Below are 19,477 nucleotides of genomic sequence, written 5' to 3'. Positions count from 1 at the left end.
GGTTAGAAGCCAGCAGTCCCGGATTGCGAGAGGGATGTCCAACTGCCGGTTTAGGCCCAATCCCTGTAAACTGGCAGTAGGACATCCTTCGAGGGGTTCCAGATTGGAGAGGGTGCAGGCCAGGCTGAGGAACACCCCCTCCCCTGTGCACGAATTTCATGCACCGGGCCACTAGTTTTTTCATATAATGACTAACTTACTGGCAAAATTATTAATCCTAAATTTTACTACCGTTGAAATGTTTTTAGGGGAAATAAAGAAGCAAGCTTGGGTCAAAAACAAAAACAAAAACAAAAAAACACCAAAAGCCAAAACCAAGGAATTTCTGAAAGTGTAAGCATCCCGGGAGGAGGCACAGTATAGCTTCAGATGGTCATTCCCACAGTTCTTAGGAAAACCACTACAATATCCCAAGGAGAAAACCTGGAGAGCCACTTATGATAGAGATCAACTTGCTGGCACATGAAAGTGTGAGTAGAATATAACTTCAAACAAGCGGTTAAAAAAACCAATCAGCAAACCCAAGACAAAGAAAAGCCTTGCTGTAAGAGGAAAATGCCTAAGTTTACACAAATGATACATACCCGTCTGTCGATCTTATCACCCTGTAAATTATACATTAAAAATTATTCATAAGTATTACTGCTTTAGAAAAATTTAAATCTAGAAAAAATCCCTCAAATACAGTTTCTACAAACCCAAACTAATACTTTGGGACAGAACAGTTCTAATCTTTTATTATATAACAATGCACATATATTTTAGAGGAGAAAGAATAATTTTATAGCACTGTGATTACTAAGAGTGGGAAGACACCATTATCTTGAGGATTTCTCTTTATGCATGAGTTATAATTACAATGTTAGAGCAAAGTCTATAGTGATGGTGGTTAGACAGTTAATTATTGTTTGGCTTAAGAAAAGCTGTTTTCAACTGACAGCAACATGGAAATGCCAAGTATTAAATAAATAAAAATATGAATATTTTGGGATAGATTTTTTAAACAATAAGAGAGAAATGATAAATCAAAGCTATAAGCTTTCAATTGAAGTAAAGCAAAATGTTAAACAACAAAGGGAGTTTTTAACTCCCCTTTCACTTACAGTTAAGTTTTTAAATCCTCATTCAAGGATATGTTTTTATTGATTTTGAGAGAGAGAGAGAGAGAGAGAGAGAGAGAGAGAGAGAGAGAGAGAGACATCAATGTAAGAATCAACTGTTTGCCTTCAGCATGAGTCCTGACTGGGAATTGAACCTGCAACCTTTTGTTGTACAGGACAACGCTTCAAACAACGGAGCCACCCGGCCAGGGCTACAGTTAATTTTTAAGCTTTCATTTATCACTTCCTATGGATGACACTGATGTTTCTTTAAATCTAACAATAAAACAATTCTATAAATATAGCAAAATTAAAAATTAAGGAGGATATGGCACATTATCATGGGATGGGGTATCAGACAATTCCAGTGGATACAGCAATTTAGACTTACCCACATTTTTACTTCCTCCCCACCCAGTGACTCTGAATGTTGATGCCTTTACCCTGTTGTTAAAGCAGGAACTTGAATTGTTCAACAGCAAGTCTGGCTCGTGTAGGCAAATCATCTAATAGTAAGTGATATTCCTAAATGAGTTAGAACTGATACTTTGAGACTACTGTTCTTATCAATAGTCTAAAGGAATGCAAACATTTTTAGTTATGCTTTCCTCTATCATACTAGGCAAATTATATGCCTTGGAGTTTTGAGAACTCATAAACATCAAGGGATATACAGTTTAACTATACAAGCCATGGACTGGTATTCTAGTTTTGTTTTCTGAAAGGAAGTCCAATTGCTCTGGGTCTGGGAAGAGAAAGAGGGAGGTATATGGCTACAAATGACTTTACTCCCTCTCTTAAAGTGAGCTGAATTAAAATGACAGAAAATGACATACAAGAACACTGTGGATGATTGAAAAAGAAAAACCAATAAACACCTCTGCCAAGAATATGTGTTTCCATCATGATGCAGACCTTATTGTTGTAACACTATTTGGCAAAACCATTCTTGTAAGAATATTTATAACTTTTTCTCTACAAAACTGTTTCAGGTTACAATGAGCTAATAAGCAGGTAAGTAAGTCCTTGCCCCTTCCCTTTTTCATTTCCATAGTCTACGAAGATCAGCCTTAAATTCTTGTATCATTGGCATCAAAACATGTAAGCCAAACCTCCCTCACGCCCTTAGTCAAGTTTCACTGGCACTTCACCTGTGAGAGGATGTTGGTGCACTGTTGCAATAAAGAAACCGGAGGGTTGCCGATACTTGTAGCAAGTTGAACCCGGAGTAACTGTTCTTTCTGGGTGGCATTTTCTTGCAGAGCATGGGCGAGGGCCACAGCAGCGCACCAGTTTGAAAGTGAATCAGTAGAAAACAAACCTCCGCATAATAACTGACCAGCCGACACTGAATTACCTGTTGCTACAAAGATGAAAGGCAGATGATAATAAACATTTATTATGTTTTTTCCACACAGAGAAAAAGACAAAATACTACCTAAAAATGTGTTAATTAGTAGTATTAAGTAATGTTTTTGAGAGTCTGTTTTTCAAAGCAAATGAAAGATGACCCCTTCCCTCCCCCTCTAAAAAAAAAAGACCTTGGGGGAAAAAGTAGCAGAATAAAGAAATAGTAGAATACTTTAGGCATCAAATTGATAATAGTAATATTTCAGAAATTTTTTACCTTAATTAAACACTATATTTCTAAAGAAAATTCAAGGAAATGCCATACTTTAAATATTCTACTACAACCAGGGTCTTTTATGAGTTGTGATATATTTTACCATTAAAATCTAGAAAGACAATTATCTACTTTTTAAAACAGGAATTAAAACGAAATTATTTACCATCAATGGTGGAAGGTAGAAGTGTTGACACAATTTCTCCTTGTCCTTTTTGATTTTTATATAAGAAACACTGGAAACAATAGAGAACAGCACAGCGCAATACAAATGGCTGCCTTTCATTAACCATGGACATGAGAAGTACTACAATTGCCGGTCTGTTGCATTTAAAAAAAGCACAAAAAGAAACATTGTAAATCAATAACTGGTCATTTTTGTTGATTGAAAAACCATAACCAAAACACCAGCAAGTTAAGTATTTCCATCTCCATTTCACAGAAAGGATAACTGCAACTCAGAGAAGCGAAATGATTTACTTGCTTAAGGCACACAGCTAGAAAGTGGAAGAGGTGATACCTGAGCCCAAATGCATAGGTACCAAAGACTACTAACTCTTTTAAAATAACAACATCTTTATCTTGTCAGATAATTTCTAGTTTCAAAACACACAAACTGAACTTCTTAAAAGAATAAGGTGTGCATATGAGACATACTAAAATCCCAAAGTGAGTTTTTACTTCATAGCAGATTCTCAATATTTCCCTTTTCCTACCTTGGTGGGTTTGAAGGTGCATTTACAGAAGCAAAGTAGTCTTGGTTTACTTGACAGCCTCGAATAACTTCTGATACAGTATTAATGGTCTATTAAAGGGGGAAAATAATTTAGAGAAAGTAAGTTAAGGAAGTAAACCTGTTTTCAAGTGAAGAAAACTGTTATATCTCTGATTTTTGCTTTTCAAAGCCAAAATTCAGACACCAAATTAATTAGTGACAGCATATAATCTTATGATACTTCCTTGAGATAACATTTAAAAAATTAAGTGTAGGCCTCCAATTAAAAGTAACACTTGACCACACACATTTAAAATCTCAAAAAACTAAAATTAATAATATCATTTAAGAGCTAGAATCTATTTCTACAAAACAAGAAAAGAATGCTTTAATATAATATTAGAGAACAAATTTAAAATGTAACAAATTAAAGATTCAATTTAAGAATGAAGTTGAGCCATGGCCCGTGTGGGTAAATGGTTAGAATGTTGGTCCACACACCAAAGGGTCTCAGATTTGATTCTGGTCAAGGGCACACACCTGGGTTGCAGGTTCAATACCCAGCCCCGGTAGGGGTGTGTGTGGGAGGCAACCAATCGATGTGTCTCTCTCACATTGATGTTTTTTTCTCCCTCTTCCCACTCCCTCCCTCCCTCCCACTCTCTCTATAAATCAATGGAAAAAATATCCTTGGGTGAAGATTAACACACACACACACACACACACACAGAAAAAGAATAAAGTTGAAAAAACCTCCAAGAAAATAGAATTAAAAAACAAAAGTAGGTCCAGAAAGCCCAACATTCTATTAATAGAGTTGGAAAAACAGAAGAGAAAAGGAACATTATCATGGAATACAAAAAACACCCTCAGACCTGAAGGACATTTGTCTCTGGCTTGAAAGGGCCCAGTGAGTGCTCTTTCAAATAAATGGAGGAAAAAAAGTTCTGCAGTACAGCACATCATCAGTAAATTTCAGAAAGCCAGAAATAAAGATTCCAAAAGTTTTAGAGAGAAAAAAGCAAATTCTATAAAAAGGATTAAGATTCAAGATGGCTTTAGCAACACTGAAATAATGTTCTGAAAGCTGAGTGTAAGTAATTTCCAACTCTGAATTCTATCCCTAGCCAAACTTCAAATGAACTCTGAAGGAATAAAAAAAACTAAAAACATATTCTCTTGCCATTTACCCCTTTTCAAGAAGTTAACTAAAATAAGATAATGAAATGGGGGGTCAGGGGAAGACATGGAATCTGTAACTAAGGAATCCAAGTCAAGAGAGAGGTGAAAGTAAGTCCTAGAAGGAATGGTGAATGAAAGTCCAGGACAAGAGTCGTGTGGCAGAGAGAATAACCAGTCTGTATTGGAGCAGGATGATGAAAGGTTTCCAGAAAATAAAATGCAAAAAAGAACACTATTATAAGACAGACAAGAGCAAGGTGTATTTTAAAAAAAGACATAGGGCACTCTTTGGCTTAGCAGGGGACAGTATAAATATAGTTGTAAAACTATTAAGCCCTGATTATTGATTTATTTTTTTTTATTTTTTATTTTTTTTTATATTTTATTATGAGAGAGAAGCATCGATCAGCTGCCTCCTGCACACCCCCCACTGGGGATGTGCCTGCAACCAAGGTACATGCCCTTGACCGGAATCGAACCTGGGACCCTTAAGTCCCCAGGCCGATGCTCTATCCAGTGAGCCAATTGATTTAAAAATAAGTTACTGGGGTGACAAGGGAAGTAAAGTAGGAGGGCTATACAGGGGGTTAGTGCGACTTATCGTAGGGAGGAGAGAGGTTGAAGACAGCCGTTTTTGTTATAAAACTTTTATTATTATCTGTTCTTTTAATGTGCATGTGTTGAGAAAAATAAAAAGATAATTTAAATAAACTAAACCATAATTTTCTTCAAATTAATGTTTTTCTTAAAAGATAGGAAACAAAAAATGCCATATGTCAGGAAAAAATTTACTATTTTATAAATAAGCAAGACTACTTAAGACTCAGGTCTTACTTGACTAAGACTAAAGTCATATTGTTCTCAAAATTACAAACATAAATCATACTGTTCATGCCTGTTGAACACAATAAAATTAATGAGAACTCTTCTATGCTTTATAACTAGTTATATATTATTAAACTTGAGGAATGAGTCCACCTTTTGGAATTGATACTGTCATCATTATGCTAATTATATTTTAGTAGGATCAATAAGGACTTTAACACATAAAAATAGTTAACTATTGCTGATATTTAATTCTTTCTGATAATTCTTAGGATTGCAACTCCACAGAGCAGTCTCTGCTTTCATTCAGTTTACCTCAGTCAGGATATCAGCAGGAATTCCAGTAGCCATTAGGATAGTGCAAAGCTGCTGCAATAAGCCACACTGGAACATGGCTTTCTGGCAGCTACTGGTAGCACCAGGAGGGTTGGTGGGAGATACCAGGACACGAATAAGCTGCAAAACAAAGAGAAAACAAAATTTGTCTTTTAAAAAAGTCTTGAAGCAAATTTAATCTATAGCAACAACAAAAAAATCTAGGTGAAGAATGCCCTCACCTGCTTAGCCAGATCTGGGTGCTCTTCCCTTTATGCTATCATGACAACAGTTCTGTTATACTATATATCAGTGGTTCTCAACCTTGGCTGCACATTAGAATCACCCGGGAATCTTTTTAAAATCCTGATTTCTGGGCCTCATCCTCCGGAAATTCTGTTTCTTTGTTACTAATGTTGTGGCCCCAGTTAGTAACAAAGAAACAGAATTTCCGGAGGATGAGGCCCAGAAATCAGGATTTTAAAAAGATTCCCGGGTGATTCTAATGTGCAGCCAAGGTTGAGAACCACTGCTATATATTAATCCTAAGTTTATCTCTTTCAGTGATTGTGAACTCCCAGAGAGTAGAAACTACCTTGGTCATTTTTGTATCCCAAACAAGCACAGTACAGCGGGGCCTTGACTTACGAGTGTCCTGACTAACAAGTTTTTCGAGATACGAGCCGTCTCTCGGCCAATTTTTTGCTTTGAGTTGCGAGCTAAAATTCGGGTTACGAGCCAGCTTCAGATACCCCACCGCTAGTTGGCGCAGCGAACGTCACAGTGAACGCCACAACATCAGCCCAGCATCACGTGTCTCACTCGTTCACTTTTTGATTTGACATACGAGTAATTTGAGTTACGAGCTCCGTCACGGAATGAATTAAACTCGTAAGTCAAGGCCCCACTGTATTTGTAACATAGTCCATACTCAATACATGAATGAATGAATGAATAAGTAACAGGGTGGTATTTTATCAAAGTAATGAACACCTAATTATAGAGCAGGTCTGAAAACAGAATGGGTGGAGGTGTTTAAATTCCTCCTAAACTGGAAATATTTAAAGAGAGGATAAACTAACAACTGGGGACATGGTAGAAGATTCATGCATTAGGCAAGGGGTTGGCCCTACTGCCTGTTAATGCTAATTAAGTCCCTAATTTGGAGCCTATGATTAGATTAGTCTGAACTTAAACATGAAATTTAAGAAACATGAAAAAAGTCATCCCAAACAAGTGTTCAGCACAGTTACATCTTCAAAATAATTTTATATATACCTTGCATTTTAAAACCAGAGTAATATTTATATATGTGTATAAAAATCTTGTATATCAAAATCAAATGGGACATTTATGATAATACTTTATTAAGAGGATTAACTAATAGTTTGATGACACTAAAGAGAGGCTTTAGGATTTCACATTCGTTCTTCTCCTAGGACCTCTCTAGTTAGATTTCCATTAAAAATTTTTTGTTGTTGTTGTTTTTAAAATTTATTCTCCTCCTATCCCTACTTAAAATTTTTATAAGCAACTATCAAGCTATTTGTCATTTCTCCCACAAATATTTCTTTAAGTATCTCTAACTGATATGGATTTTAGAAAACACAGTCACCAAGCCATTATTACATACATCAAAACAATCATTTCTTAATATCATCTAATAGCAGTTAGATATTTTTATTTATGAAGGAAATACAGAAAAAATTATCAATTTCTTGATGAAAGAAAAGTAGAAAGAATGGTTGAAAAAAGGGGGAGTCCTTATTATAAGGATAAGAAAGCAGATTTTGACTCATTATATAGATTAAGTTTTTAATAATTTAAACTACCGAACATTGAAAAAGATTCTCTCATAAGATAATGAGCTTTCTGGGAGGAAGAACTAGACATTAAACTATCATTCAAAAAAGATTAAAATGTTTTATGACCAACAAAACTTTTCAAAAAGATTCTTCCCCCCCAAATTCAATCTGCAAATATTGGAATGGAATATTCTCAAGCAGATCAATTTCAACTTTTAGTGGCTTGGAATTCAAACATGATTATAATTGTAATGATGAATAATTCCAGTTAGGGTGTACCTATCCAAAAAAGGATTGTTTATCATAATTTATGACGCCTTTTCATGTGCTTGAAATACAAACAACCCTGAATATAGCTATAAAGAAAGAGCATTCAACAGACTGAAAAGCAGAAAACAACCTGTGGCCTATGAAGTCATGAATGCTCCAACTACTCAGTCTTTGAGGTAAAGAATATATAAATTAAACTCAGTTTTACTTTGACATTTATGTTCTTCAAGATTAGTATCTAGTTAGTTTATTTACTTTTTAAAAGGAAAGGATGCTTAACCAACTATCTAACTAGAATAAAAACAGTATTTTTCTATTTTTTAAAAATCCTTACGTGACAATGTTTTATTGATTTTTTTAGAGAGAAAGGAAGGGGGAGAGAGGGAGAGGAAAAGGGGGTGGGAAGGAGAGAGGGAGGGGGGAGGGAGGGAGAGAGAGAGAGAGAGAGAGAGAGAGAGAGAGATTGAAACATCGATGACAGAGAGAGAAAACAGCGATCAGTTGCCTCTTGCATGCACCTCAACCAGGGATTGAACTCGCAACCTAGGTATGTGCCTGGGAACTGAACCTGCAACCTTTTGGTATACAGGACAACACTCCAACCAACTGAGCCACATAGGCCAGGTTCTGTTCTTCTGTTTACATGTAACACTCTATTCTAAAATTTCTTGGGGTTAAATGAGTACTTTACTTTTTAAACAGTGACACTGTCTTCAAGAAGAATTCTTTACATAGTATCCTACATATAAAACATGAATAGGCTCCTCAAGCAATTTAAATTTTCACTGTTCGATAGGAAACATGTAAGTTTTTGTACATCATCAGATCCCTTCACTCTCTCTAATCACATTTTGTAAATTACTTTTCTAGAGGAATTTCCTTTATTAAGAAAGCTGTGTTGAGCAGATATCAAGCTTACCACTTGAAATGCTGTTCTAAAAAACATAAACTAATGAAGTCTTGAAATGTGCAATACTGACATGTGAAAATAGAAATAATGAAGTTGGGAGTATAAATAGAAAGATTCTGCTCATGTTCTTCTGTAAAATATTTTCCTAACAATGTTTAGGCATATTCTGAATAGGGTAACTATATAATTTATTACCCAAGTAGGGACACTTGAAGCAAAAGATGACACTTAGTAATTACATAACTAATACTGTTGTGGCAAACTGGGGTATATGGTGACCCTAATTATCAATCAAACCTATGTAAGCAACTCCAGGACATGCAACAGTATTAAGACTCTAATTACTAGAGAAATTAACAATCTAGTTTTGTGGAACACAACTTCAGAGATGCAGGCACAATACTGAGACATTCAAAGACCCGTAAGATTCATCAGAGTAGTTAGGAGGTGGTCTAAAATTAAGTGTTTGGAATAGGGGAATTCAATAAAGGAGTAAATAAGTAAAATGCTTCAAAGAACTTCATAATTTTCTCTGATGCAGAAATAATTTGGGATCCTACTGTCCTCACTTTCACTATCACAATAAAGCTTAAATAAAATTAGAGGTGATTTGTCAATTTAATTTGTATTGGACTTAAAACTCAGACTACCGCCCTGGCCGGTTTGGCTTGGTGGATGGAGCGTCGGCCTGTGGACTGAAGGGTCCCAGGTTCGATTCCGGTCAAGGGCATGTACCTTGGTTGTGGCACATCCCCGGTAGGGAGTGTGCAGGAGGCAGCTGATCGATGTTTCTCTCTCATCGATGTTTCTGGCTCTCTATCCCTCTCCCTTCCTCTCTGTAAAAAATCAATAAAATATATATTTAAAAAAACAACAACAACAACAACAAAAAAACAAAAAACTCAGACTATCAATCTTTGAGGATAGAGACATTATAATTCATTTACTAGCACTCAGTGCCTGGCCCTCAGTAAATGTTTTCTGAATGAATTTATTTGTTGAACTTAATATTCGAAATATTAAAATTTATATCAAAACCTTCATTAAAAAAAGCACATTTAAAAAATTCCAAGTCAACACCATAATTGATTATCTCCTGTTGTCAAACTTATCAGAAACTATATGTTTGGATCTGCTTTAAAATAATCCTGTAGGTAAGGGAGGGGAATTAAAAAATGAAACAAAATTGCCAGATGTAATAATTATTAAAGCTGAATGATAGGGGTGTGTGTAGAGGGGTGAAGGGGATCAATTTCCATATTATAAGGAAATTTTTTAAGAAGCCAACCTGAAATCTACTGAACATCCTGGTTTTATTAAACATGAGTTTACTTTTCTTTGAAAGTATTACAGTCAAAATTCTTACCACATTTATGTCTAAGTTCAATATACCTGTAGCATTAGGTGCAGATTTGTTACTTTCTGTGCAGACCAGCCAGAATTTTCATCTCCAACTTCAAACCAAGGTTTCATACGTTGAATATATGAGCCTTCTTTAAAAAAATTTTGGTTGGAATTGTTGTTTTTTAACAAGTTTTGGAGCAGAATCAGACAATCTTCCACTACTATACCTGAGGAAAGAATGTAAAATGGAAGTGTTAAGGCTGATAAAACCTGAAGGAAAATTCAATCTCTAAACATTAAAAAAAAAGAGAGAGCCGAAACTGGTTTGGCTCAGTGGATAGAGCGTCGGCCTGCGGACTGAAGGGTCCCAGGTTCGATTCCGGTCAAGGGCATGTACCTGGGTTGCGGGCACATCCCCAGTGGGAGATGTGCAGGAGGCGGCTGATCGATGTTTCTAACTCTCTATCTCTCTCCCTTCCTCTCTGTAAAAAATCAATAAAATATATTAAAAAAATAAAAAAATAAAAAAATAAAAAAAAAGAGAGAGGGAGAAATCTCCATACTCAACATCTCTTCAGTATGGCAAGGCAGAGAGCTGTTCTGACTCCTGACCACAATCTGTGTGCTCTTTCTCAGGTCCTCTAATGATCTCTTTGACTTCTATGTTCAACTATGTACATATGTGTTACCTCAGTAATTCAGATATTTTCTTCAAATCTCAGGTTAAATATAATTTCTTCAGGAATAATCACCAAGACCCAGTGACTAACTTAGCTAGCTTCACTAGCTACATGCTTTCATAGTAGCCTGTTCCTTTTATTTTGCTGTAGTATCTGTCTTCTCCAATAGATTATAATTCATGAAGACAGGAATTTGTGAATGCCGTACTAGGATACAGTGACCTACTTTGTATCCGCTGCAGAGACAGAGACAAGATATCATGTGTATACATAATAGGTCACTATTAAATATTTGCTGAATGAATTAATCATATCTTAATTTCTAAGAACCATTAGACATTGTTGCCTCTCTGTCTCTTCCTTGAAACTTCCTCTTCCCTTGGTTCCTAAAACACTTGCTCTTTCCTGGTTTTCCTTAGGGATCTTTGGCCACTCCTCTGGCTTCCTTCCTATCATTCATGGTTGTGTTCTGCATTTTTTCTTCTTTGCTTACAAAATATACTCTCCAGAGTAGTTTCATCCACACAACAGGTTACACTTCTATCATAGCTGAAGCTCTCCAACTACTGATTCCACTTTATCCAGTGCTAGTTTAACCAATGATCCCTGTTTCTCTCAATGAAGCATATGGATGATGCTGGACGCTCACAGCTAGCAGGTTCCTTTGTGCAGTGCACCTCCACTTCTGCTCTTAGTAGCTAAGCTTTATGTCTATAATAATCAATTTTTAAACATTAATATACTTTATTCCTCTCCCTTCGCTTCTCCTATCATCATTTAGCATTAGTGTGGCACATTTGTTGTGACTCATGAACAAATACTGATACATTATTCAAGTCCATAGTTTACATTAGGATTCACTCTTTGTGTTGTACAGTTCTATGGGTTGACATATGTACAATGTCATGTATCTGCCATTACAGTATCATACAGAATAGTTTCATACTTTAAAATCCTGTGTTATACCTATTCATTCCTCTTTCCCCCAAATCCCTGGCAACGGTCTCTATATAGTTTTGTCTTTTACAGATGTCAGTTGGTTAGGTCATAGAAAATGTGAACTTTCAGATGGGCTTATTTAACTTGGCAATATGCATTTAAGGTTCCTCCATGTCTTTTCATGGTTTGCTAACTTTTTATTGTGAAGGACATTTTGGTTGCTTTAAAGTTTTGGCAATTGTGAAGAAAGTTGCTATAAACGTTCATGCGCAGGATTTTGTGTGGATATAAGTTTTCCACTCATTTGGGTAAGTATCAAGGAGAGTGACTGTTGGATTGAGTGATAAAAGTATGTTTAGCTTGGTAAGAAACTGCCAAAATGTACTCCAAAGTGGTTGTATCAATTTGCATTCCCACTAGCAATGAATGAGAGTTTCTATAGTACTACATCCTTGCCTGCTTTTGGTATTGTCAGTGTTCTAGATTTTTGCCATTTTAATAGCATATAGTGATAGCTCATTATTTTAATTTGCATTTTCCTAATGACATATAATTTTGAGCATCTCTTCATGTGCTATTTGCCATCTATATCTCTTCTTTGGTAATGTGTTTGTTCACTTTTGTCCGTTTTATAATTGGGCTGTTTGTTTATTGTTGACTTTCAAGAGTCCACTGTATAATTTGGATACAAGTCCTTTTTCAGATATGTATTATTTTCTTCCAGTCTGTGGCCTATCTTTTCATCTTCTATTTTAAAATTTATTTATATCATTTTTAATTTTTCAATTATAGTTGACATACAATATTATATTAGTTTCAGGTATATACCCCAGTGATTAGACATTACATAACTTACTAAGTGATCATCCCAATAAATCTCCCACCCATCTGACATCATACATAGTTATTAGAATATTACTGACTATATTCCTTATGCTATACTTTATATCCCCATGACTATTCTGTAACAACCAATTTGTACTTCTAAATTCCTTCACCTTCTTCACCATCCCCCAGCCCCTCTCCCATCTAGCAACCATCAAAATCTTTGAGTCTGTTTGTTCTGCTTGTTTAGTTTTTTAGATTCAATTATTGATAGATATATATTTATTGCCATTTTACTGTTCATATTTTTTTATCTTTTTTCCCCTTTATTTTTCTTAAAGAAGACCTTTTAACATTTCATGTAATACTGGTTTGGTGGTAATAAATTTCTTTAGCTTTTTCTTATGTGGGAAGCTCTTTATATGTCTTTTGAATCTAAATGATAGCTTTGCTGGGTAATCCTGATTGTAGGTCCTTGCTTTTTATCACTTTGAGTATTTCTTGCCAATCCCTACTGGCCTGCAAAGTTTCTGTTGAGAAATCAGCTGACACTGGGAGCTCCCTTGTTGGTAACTAATTGCTTTTTTCTTGCTGCTTTTAAGATTCTCTCTTTGTCTTTAACCTTTTGCATTTTAATTATTATGTGTCTTGGTGTGGGCCTCCCTCAGCTCATCTTGTTTGAAACTCTCTGTGCTTCCTGGATTCATATGTCTATTTCTTTCACCAGGTCAGGGAAGTTTTCTGTCATTCTTTTATCAAATAGGTTTTCAATTTCTTGCTCTCTTTCTGGCACCCCCATGATGTGAATGTTGGTACACTTGAAGTTGTCCTAGAGGCTCCTTACACTACCTTCATTTTTTTGGGATTCATTTTTCTTTTTGTTGTTCTGATTGGGTGTTTTTGTACTTCCTTATATTCCAAATTACTAATTTGATTCTCAGCTTCATCTACTCTACTGTTGATTCCCTGTAAATTATTCTTCATTTCAGTTAGTGACTGGTCCTTTTTTATGGTGTTGAAGTTCTCACTAAGTTCACTGAGAATCCTTATAACCAATGTTTTGAATTCTGCATTTACATTACTTATCTCCATTTTGTTTAGAATTTTGTTCTGTTCTTTCATTTGAAACATGTTTCTCTGTCCCCTCATTTGGCAGCCTTCCTGTGTTTGTTTCTATGTATTAGGTAGAGCTGCTGCATCTCCCAGGCTTGGTAGAGTGGCCTAATGTAGTAGGTATTTTGTAGGGTTCACCTGAGTTGGGCACTCCATGTATGCCCCTATGTGGGCTATGTATGCCCTCCTGTTGTAGTTGAGCCTTGATTGCTGTTGGCACATCAGTGGACAGGATTTACCCCCAGGTTGATTGGCTGCAAGGACTGGCTACGACCACGGACCACCACAGATGATCAACTGTGCAGGAGCCCACCCCAACAGAGCAGAACTTACATCAGTGGGCTATGGTGCCCACTTGAATCCACCCTGTGTCACTTGTGGAAGTGACTGGGTGGTGCTTTGATGTAGTTTGAAGCTGTCCACTGGGTGCTGGCTCTGGGGCCTCCTAGGAGGTGCAGGCAAAGGTGAGCCACCATGTGTGTTCTGCCTGGGGCCACCCAGCATGAACTACAAAGCGATCTGCAGATGGCTGTTACTTGTGCTGGGCTTAGAGGTGCCCAGGTAAGGCTAACTGGGAACCAAAGCTGGATACTGCTAGTGCCACACCTGGGGACAACTTAGCAAAAGGTACAGGGCATACCAAGGCCAGATGTGGCTTGAGAGATTTTAGAAAAGTCTAAAAAAGTGTCAGCAAAGATAGGTCATTATATAGAAAAGCCACATGGGTGGGATGGGATTTCAGGGAATCAACAGGGCAGGGCAAACGGTGTGAGCCAGGTTGACAGAGACTCATATATGTTGCCCTTCTGCCAGCTTTGTTGGTAGAAGGCTCAAAAAACAAAACAAAAAACCAAAAAAGGCCTCTGCCAGCATTTTTCTCTGGGAAAAAGCTGACCCCCCCAGCTCTTGCCCTGATGCCAAATACTTCAGTTCCTCCTTGTATGTCCCTGGTGCCTTTCGAACTGCTATCCCAGTGCTGGAACTCTGAAAGAGTAAGTCAGAGTAAGTCTGTGTGCAGGCCCTTTAAGGGGAACTGCCTGGGACTCCAGAAGCCCTCCATTTCACTCAGCCACAATGCCCTTTGGTTTTTACAGCCAAAAATTGTGGGGACTTCTCCTCCTGGCACTGGAACCCTGGGCTGGGTGGCCTGGTGTGGGGCTGGTAACCTTACTCCTCAGGGGAGACCTCCACAGCAGAGATATTCCTCCCGATTTTTATCTACCACATGTGAGTGTGGGACCATCCTGTTCTTCAACTCCATCCCTCCTACCAATCTCAATGTGGCTTTTAATTTAAATCCTTAGTTGTAGGACTTCCATTCATCTAGGTTTCAGGTTGTTCTGAATAATGCTTGTTTTGTAGTTTAGTTTTAGTTTTGATGTAGCTGTTGGAGAAGGAGGCGAGTACTGCGTTTACCTACACCACCATCTTGACCAGAAGTCTCTTTTCATTTTCTTAAACAGAATGTTTTGCTGAGAAATTTTCAATTTTAATGAAGTCCCACTTATCATTTTTCTTTCATGGATTATGCTTTTGGTATTGTATCTAAAAATAAATTTCTTTTGTTCACAAATGTATCATGCTATTTGCACTGATTATTAATTATTATGTAAACTGCCAAAACATGAGAACAGAGCTATTTTTATGAAAACTATGTTTGCATTTAGCAAAACTCAAAACTCAATAAAGCAAGTCATTAAAAATGACTATTGTTATGTAGGGGTAATACAAGTCTAAAATAAGGAAAGTAATTGTAAAAACCCATACAGATCCTGCACTCCATTTTAAGGAAACCAAAATGCAAATCCTACATAATGTATTATAGGTGTGACGTATGCAAGAAAGATGGTGAAAAACTCCAATCAGCAGGCCCATATTCAAAGAAAAAGTTCTGGCTCTAACTCAAAAGTTTAGTGTAGAAATTACATTTAAAAATTTATTATATTTAACTTAAAATGTTGAAGGTGCACATTTTAAATACTTTTAAGGAATCTCTAATTTAACCAGTCCTGATCTCTCCAGAAGGAAGGCTTCCTTACCTCATGTTGCTCAACCATGTGACTGATCCTCACACCTCATGAGGAGGAACCTCTATATCTGTCTCTTATGTAGGACCATAAATCTCCATTAAATAAGATCTGCCATTAGGACCATCTGAAGGCTCTGGAGGAAACAGAATATCAAAGCCCTCACTATAACTGGCAGGTCTTCCTTCCAGTGTGCAAAATGAATTCTAGATCTGAGGGCCAGTACCAGTTACAAGGAGCTATTGGAACTTGTCTTAGCAACCCTTAAGACTAGGTAATTCCACCTTGCCTTAAAATCCCGTTTTCCTCAGAAAATATGCACCTCTGGTCATATATGCTCTTCCATTTTCTCATCTTAGAAATGCTTCCTCTCCCCATTTAATTTCTTTTCAAACTCTTTCATGATGCTACCTCAAACTCCAAAATACTGGTTAATAAACCTATTACACCCTCAATTATTTCATGAAATGCTTCTTTTCTTTAACGAAACTGCATTATCCTGGAATGTTCTCAAGTGAGGGCAATTCATGTTCATTTCCATGTTCTTTAGAGTCAGGATATGGAATCTATCCATATAGATTATGGATAGCACAGTGTATTTTCCAGAGATCATAGTTCCTCTACCTTGTCAAAACAAAAACCTGTTTCCTTGAGGCTCAGACCATCTGGCTGTACCATATCTTATAATTATGTAACAAATTCATGACCACTACTCTTTGTTCACTGAAAACATCACTGGCCTCTCACTCAAAGTCTTCTTCCTCAAAGTTTGCTGTCACTCTTGATTTCAAGTTCAGTGACAACTGATCTAATACCTAGACCTCAGTTCCTTGGTGTCATCTTAAGAGATAATTCTCTATTACTAAAACCTCCTATCTTCCTAGCTCAAGAATTCTCAATATATCTGTACTATGCTTTCCCTGAGATGTTCAATCCATTAACAAGTCTTTCTCCCTTTTTAGAAACCTCCTGTCTTTACTTCCTTCCCTATATAAATAAGATTATATAGATCTTCATTTCTTCCACTTTATAGATAATATGCTAAACTCTCTTGTCTTTTCATAGCACCTTCTTAGAAAAGGCACAATACTGTGAAAAATCACCTGCCTGGCTTTTTTTCTACATCTTCACCTAGGTAGCTGAGTATTTGGGGTGATGACGAGGGGGCAATCTACTCTTCTGTAAAATCATGGTCAACACCATTAATGAGACCTTTATCCCTGTCTTGAAATTTCCTAATTAAAATATTCAACTAACTCTCCTATTATCCAAAAGGTAATTTTTTAATCTCCTTAATTAACTATGTCCTCTTCTTTCACTCTTTGAATATGACTCTTCCTTCAATTCAACTCCCCTTCTTCTCCTATCTTAAGTCAATTCCTTCCTCTACCCTGGATGTCATTTCTTTCTCCTTTTTGGGTATTAAGTACCACTGATTGATCATCCTCTCTCTCCTGTATCTCTCCCATCTCCCCTTGCTTATGTGATTGGAGTCTCTCCCATTTTAAAAGAAAAAGCCCTCATAGATTAAAGGAGAAGAATAATCTGATAATTTCCATATATGTAGAAAGAAATCATTTACTAAAATTCAAGATTCATTCATGATAAAAACACTTAGTAAAAATCAAACTTAATGGTAAAGGCATCAACATTTTTATTAAGGTCAGCAACATTTAACACTGTAAAGATTCTAATTAAATAAATAAGATGAAAAGAAAAGTGGTATAAGAATTGAAAAGGGAAAAAAAAGATTACTCTTGCCCTAACCGGTTTGGCTCAGTGGATAGAGCATCCGCCTGTGGACTGAAGGGTCCCAGGTTTGATTCCGGTCAAGGGCATGTACCTTGGTTGCGGGCACATCCCTAGTGGGGGGTGTGCAGGAGGCAGCTGATAGATGTTTCTCTCTCATCGATGTTTCTAACTCTCTGTCTTCCTCTCTGTAAAAAATCAATAAAATATATTTTTTTAAAAAAAGATTACTCTTATTTGTAGAAAATGTGATTATCTACACAAAAAGCCTAATAGAACTAATTGGATATAAGATCAATATACAAAAATCAAGTAGTAACCACCAATTTGAGGATGTAATAGAAAAAGATTCTGTACATGTGGTAACAAACACCCTAAGATCCCTAAGAATGAATCTACTAAAAAAGGTATAAGATTCTTTTGCTCAAAATTATAAAACGTGACTGAGAGACATAAAACCTGAATAAATTAAGAGATATACCATGGTTTATGGGTGGAAAAGTCAATACAGTAAACATGGCTATTCTCCTTAATCTGTAAAGTCAATATATTTCCAAGCAAAATTCCAACAGGGATTTTCATAGAACTTGACTAGTAGACAAGTTGCATTCAAATGAAAGGACAAAAAAGAAAAGGCATGTTAATACAATTCTGAAAAGAGCCAAGACAGGAGACTTTTCCTCTATTCTAAAAGGTAGGAAAGCTTTAGTAATTAAGATTGTTATTTTGGTAGAGAGTTAACAGACTATTGGAACAGAACACAGAACTCACAAACAGACCTTCATACAAATGAAAATTTAATTACAAACTTCATACCATTGTTCAAATGCAAAATCCATATTAATTAAATGTAAAAGACAAAATTTTAAAGTCTTTAGTAGAAGAAAATGATGGAAAATCTCTTTATGACCTTGAGTTAGAGACAGATACCGTACACAAGACACAAAAACATAAACTATAAAATAGTGATTACATTAAAATTTTAAATTTTAATAGAAACACTATAAACAGACTAGAAGATGTATAATGAACAAAGGATTAGTATCCAGAATACATAAAGAATTTCCAGTAACCAACTGGAAAGAAAAAATGGTCTTATACTAAAATGGGCAAGTAGATAATTCAGAGGGTAAAAGACAAACAAACAAAGAAAAATAGATGGTAAATATATCCATAAAATTATGCTTAATCTCACGAGTTTAAAGAAACGAAATAAAATCTCAAGAGGTACCATCTCACATCCATCAAATATGCAAACAAGAATCGACAAGGATGTGAAAAAACAGAAACTTGGAAACACTGCTGATGGATAGATAAAACTACTTAAAAAAGCCATTTGGCAATATCTGATTAAAGATGATGCCCTAGTTAGTGTTCGCAGTGGTTAGAGCGGTAGCTCCCACACCTAAGGATAATGGGTTCGATTTCAGGTCAAGGGCAAATACTTGGGTTGCAGGTTTGATCCCCGACTCTGGTTGAGGCACATGCAGAAGGCAACCAATCGATGTGTCTCTCTCACATCAATGTTTCTCTCTTTCCTTCCTTTCCTTCCTTTCCTTCCTCCCTTCCCTCCCTCCCTCCCTCTCTCTCTAAAAATCAATGGAAAAAAATTCGTGAGGATTAAAAAAAATGAAAGAAAGTATAATTCTATTTGTAGGTATATAACGTAGAGAAACTTCATACAGAAATAGATACATGAAAACTTCACAACAGTTTATATTAGCAAAAACCAGATACAACCTAATTGTCAGTTCAATTAAAAAGATAATAAATCACAGTACATACTACAGAATGATATATAGCACTTAAAACTAATAGCAGAGTAACATGTATCAATATAAATAAATCTCAAAAAATGTTGAATAAACAGTAAGATGTAAAATTATATTCAGAATACTCCTTATCTATATACTGTATATTACAAAATAATACTATATATTGTTTAGCTATATAATCTACACTAATAAAAGAGAAACATGGTAATTAGCCGTACCTCTGCTACCCTTCCCATTGGCTAATCAGGGCGATATGCAAATTAACTGCCAGCCAAGATG

General features: G+C 36.1%; 1 protein-coding gene across 6 annotated transcripts in view; it reads right to left on the bottom strand.

The window, feature by feature from the left end:
• Nucleotides 1-19,477, bottom strand: part of USO1 (USO1 vesicle transport factor) — a 79,616-nt gene that overhangs the window by 20,029 nt on the left and 40,110 nt on the right. For 4 of the 6 annotated variants that reach the window (XM_005856635.2, XM_005856636.2, XM_014537835.1 and 1 more), the window contains 6 exons: nt 10,139-10,317; nt 5,762-5,902; nt 3,441-3,529; nt 2,891-3,045; nt 2,252-2,463; nt 585-605 (listed from right to left, as the gene is read on the bottom strand). In XM_005856635.2, the coding sequence (XP_005856697.1) occupies nt 585-605; nt 2,252-2,463; nt 2,891-3,045; nt 3,441-3,529; nt 5,762-5,902; nt 10,139-10,317 (797 nt within the window). The remainder of the gene's footprint in view (nt 1-584; nt 606-2,251; nt 2,464-2,890; nt 3,046-3,440; nt 3,530-5,761; nt 5,903-10,138; nt 10,318-19,477) is intronic. The other 2 variants (XM_005856638.2, XM_005856637.2) reach the window with 1 other exon arrangement.

The sequence above is a fragment of the Myotis brandtii genome, unplaced genomic scaffold, assembly GCF_000412655.1.
Source record: "Myotis brandtii unplaced genomic scaffold, ASM41265v1 scaffold1038, whole genome shotgun sequence".
Taxonomy (NCBI): domain Eukaryota; kingdom Metazoa; phylum Chordata; class Mammalia; order Chiroptera; family Vespertilionidae; genus Myotis; species Myotis brandtii.
The sequence above is the reverse complement of the archived record's forward strand: the minus strand, read 5'-3'. Positions and strand labels throughout refer to the sequence as shown.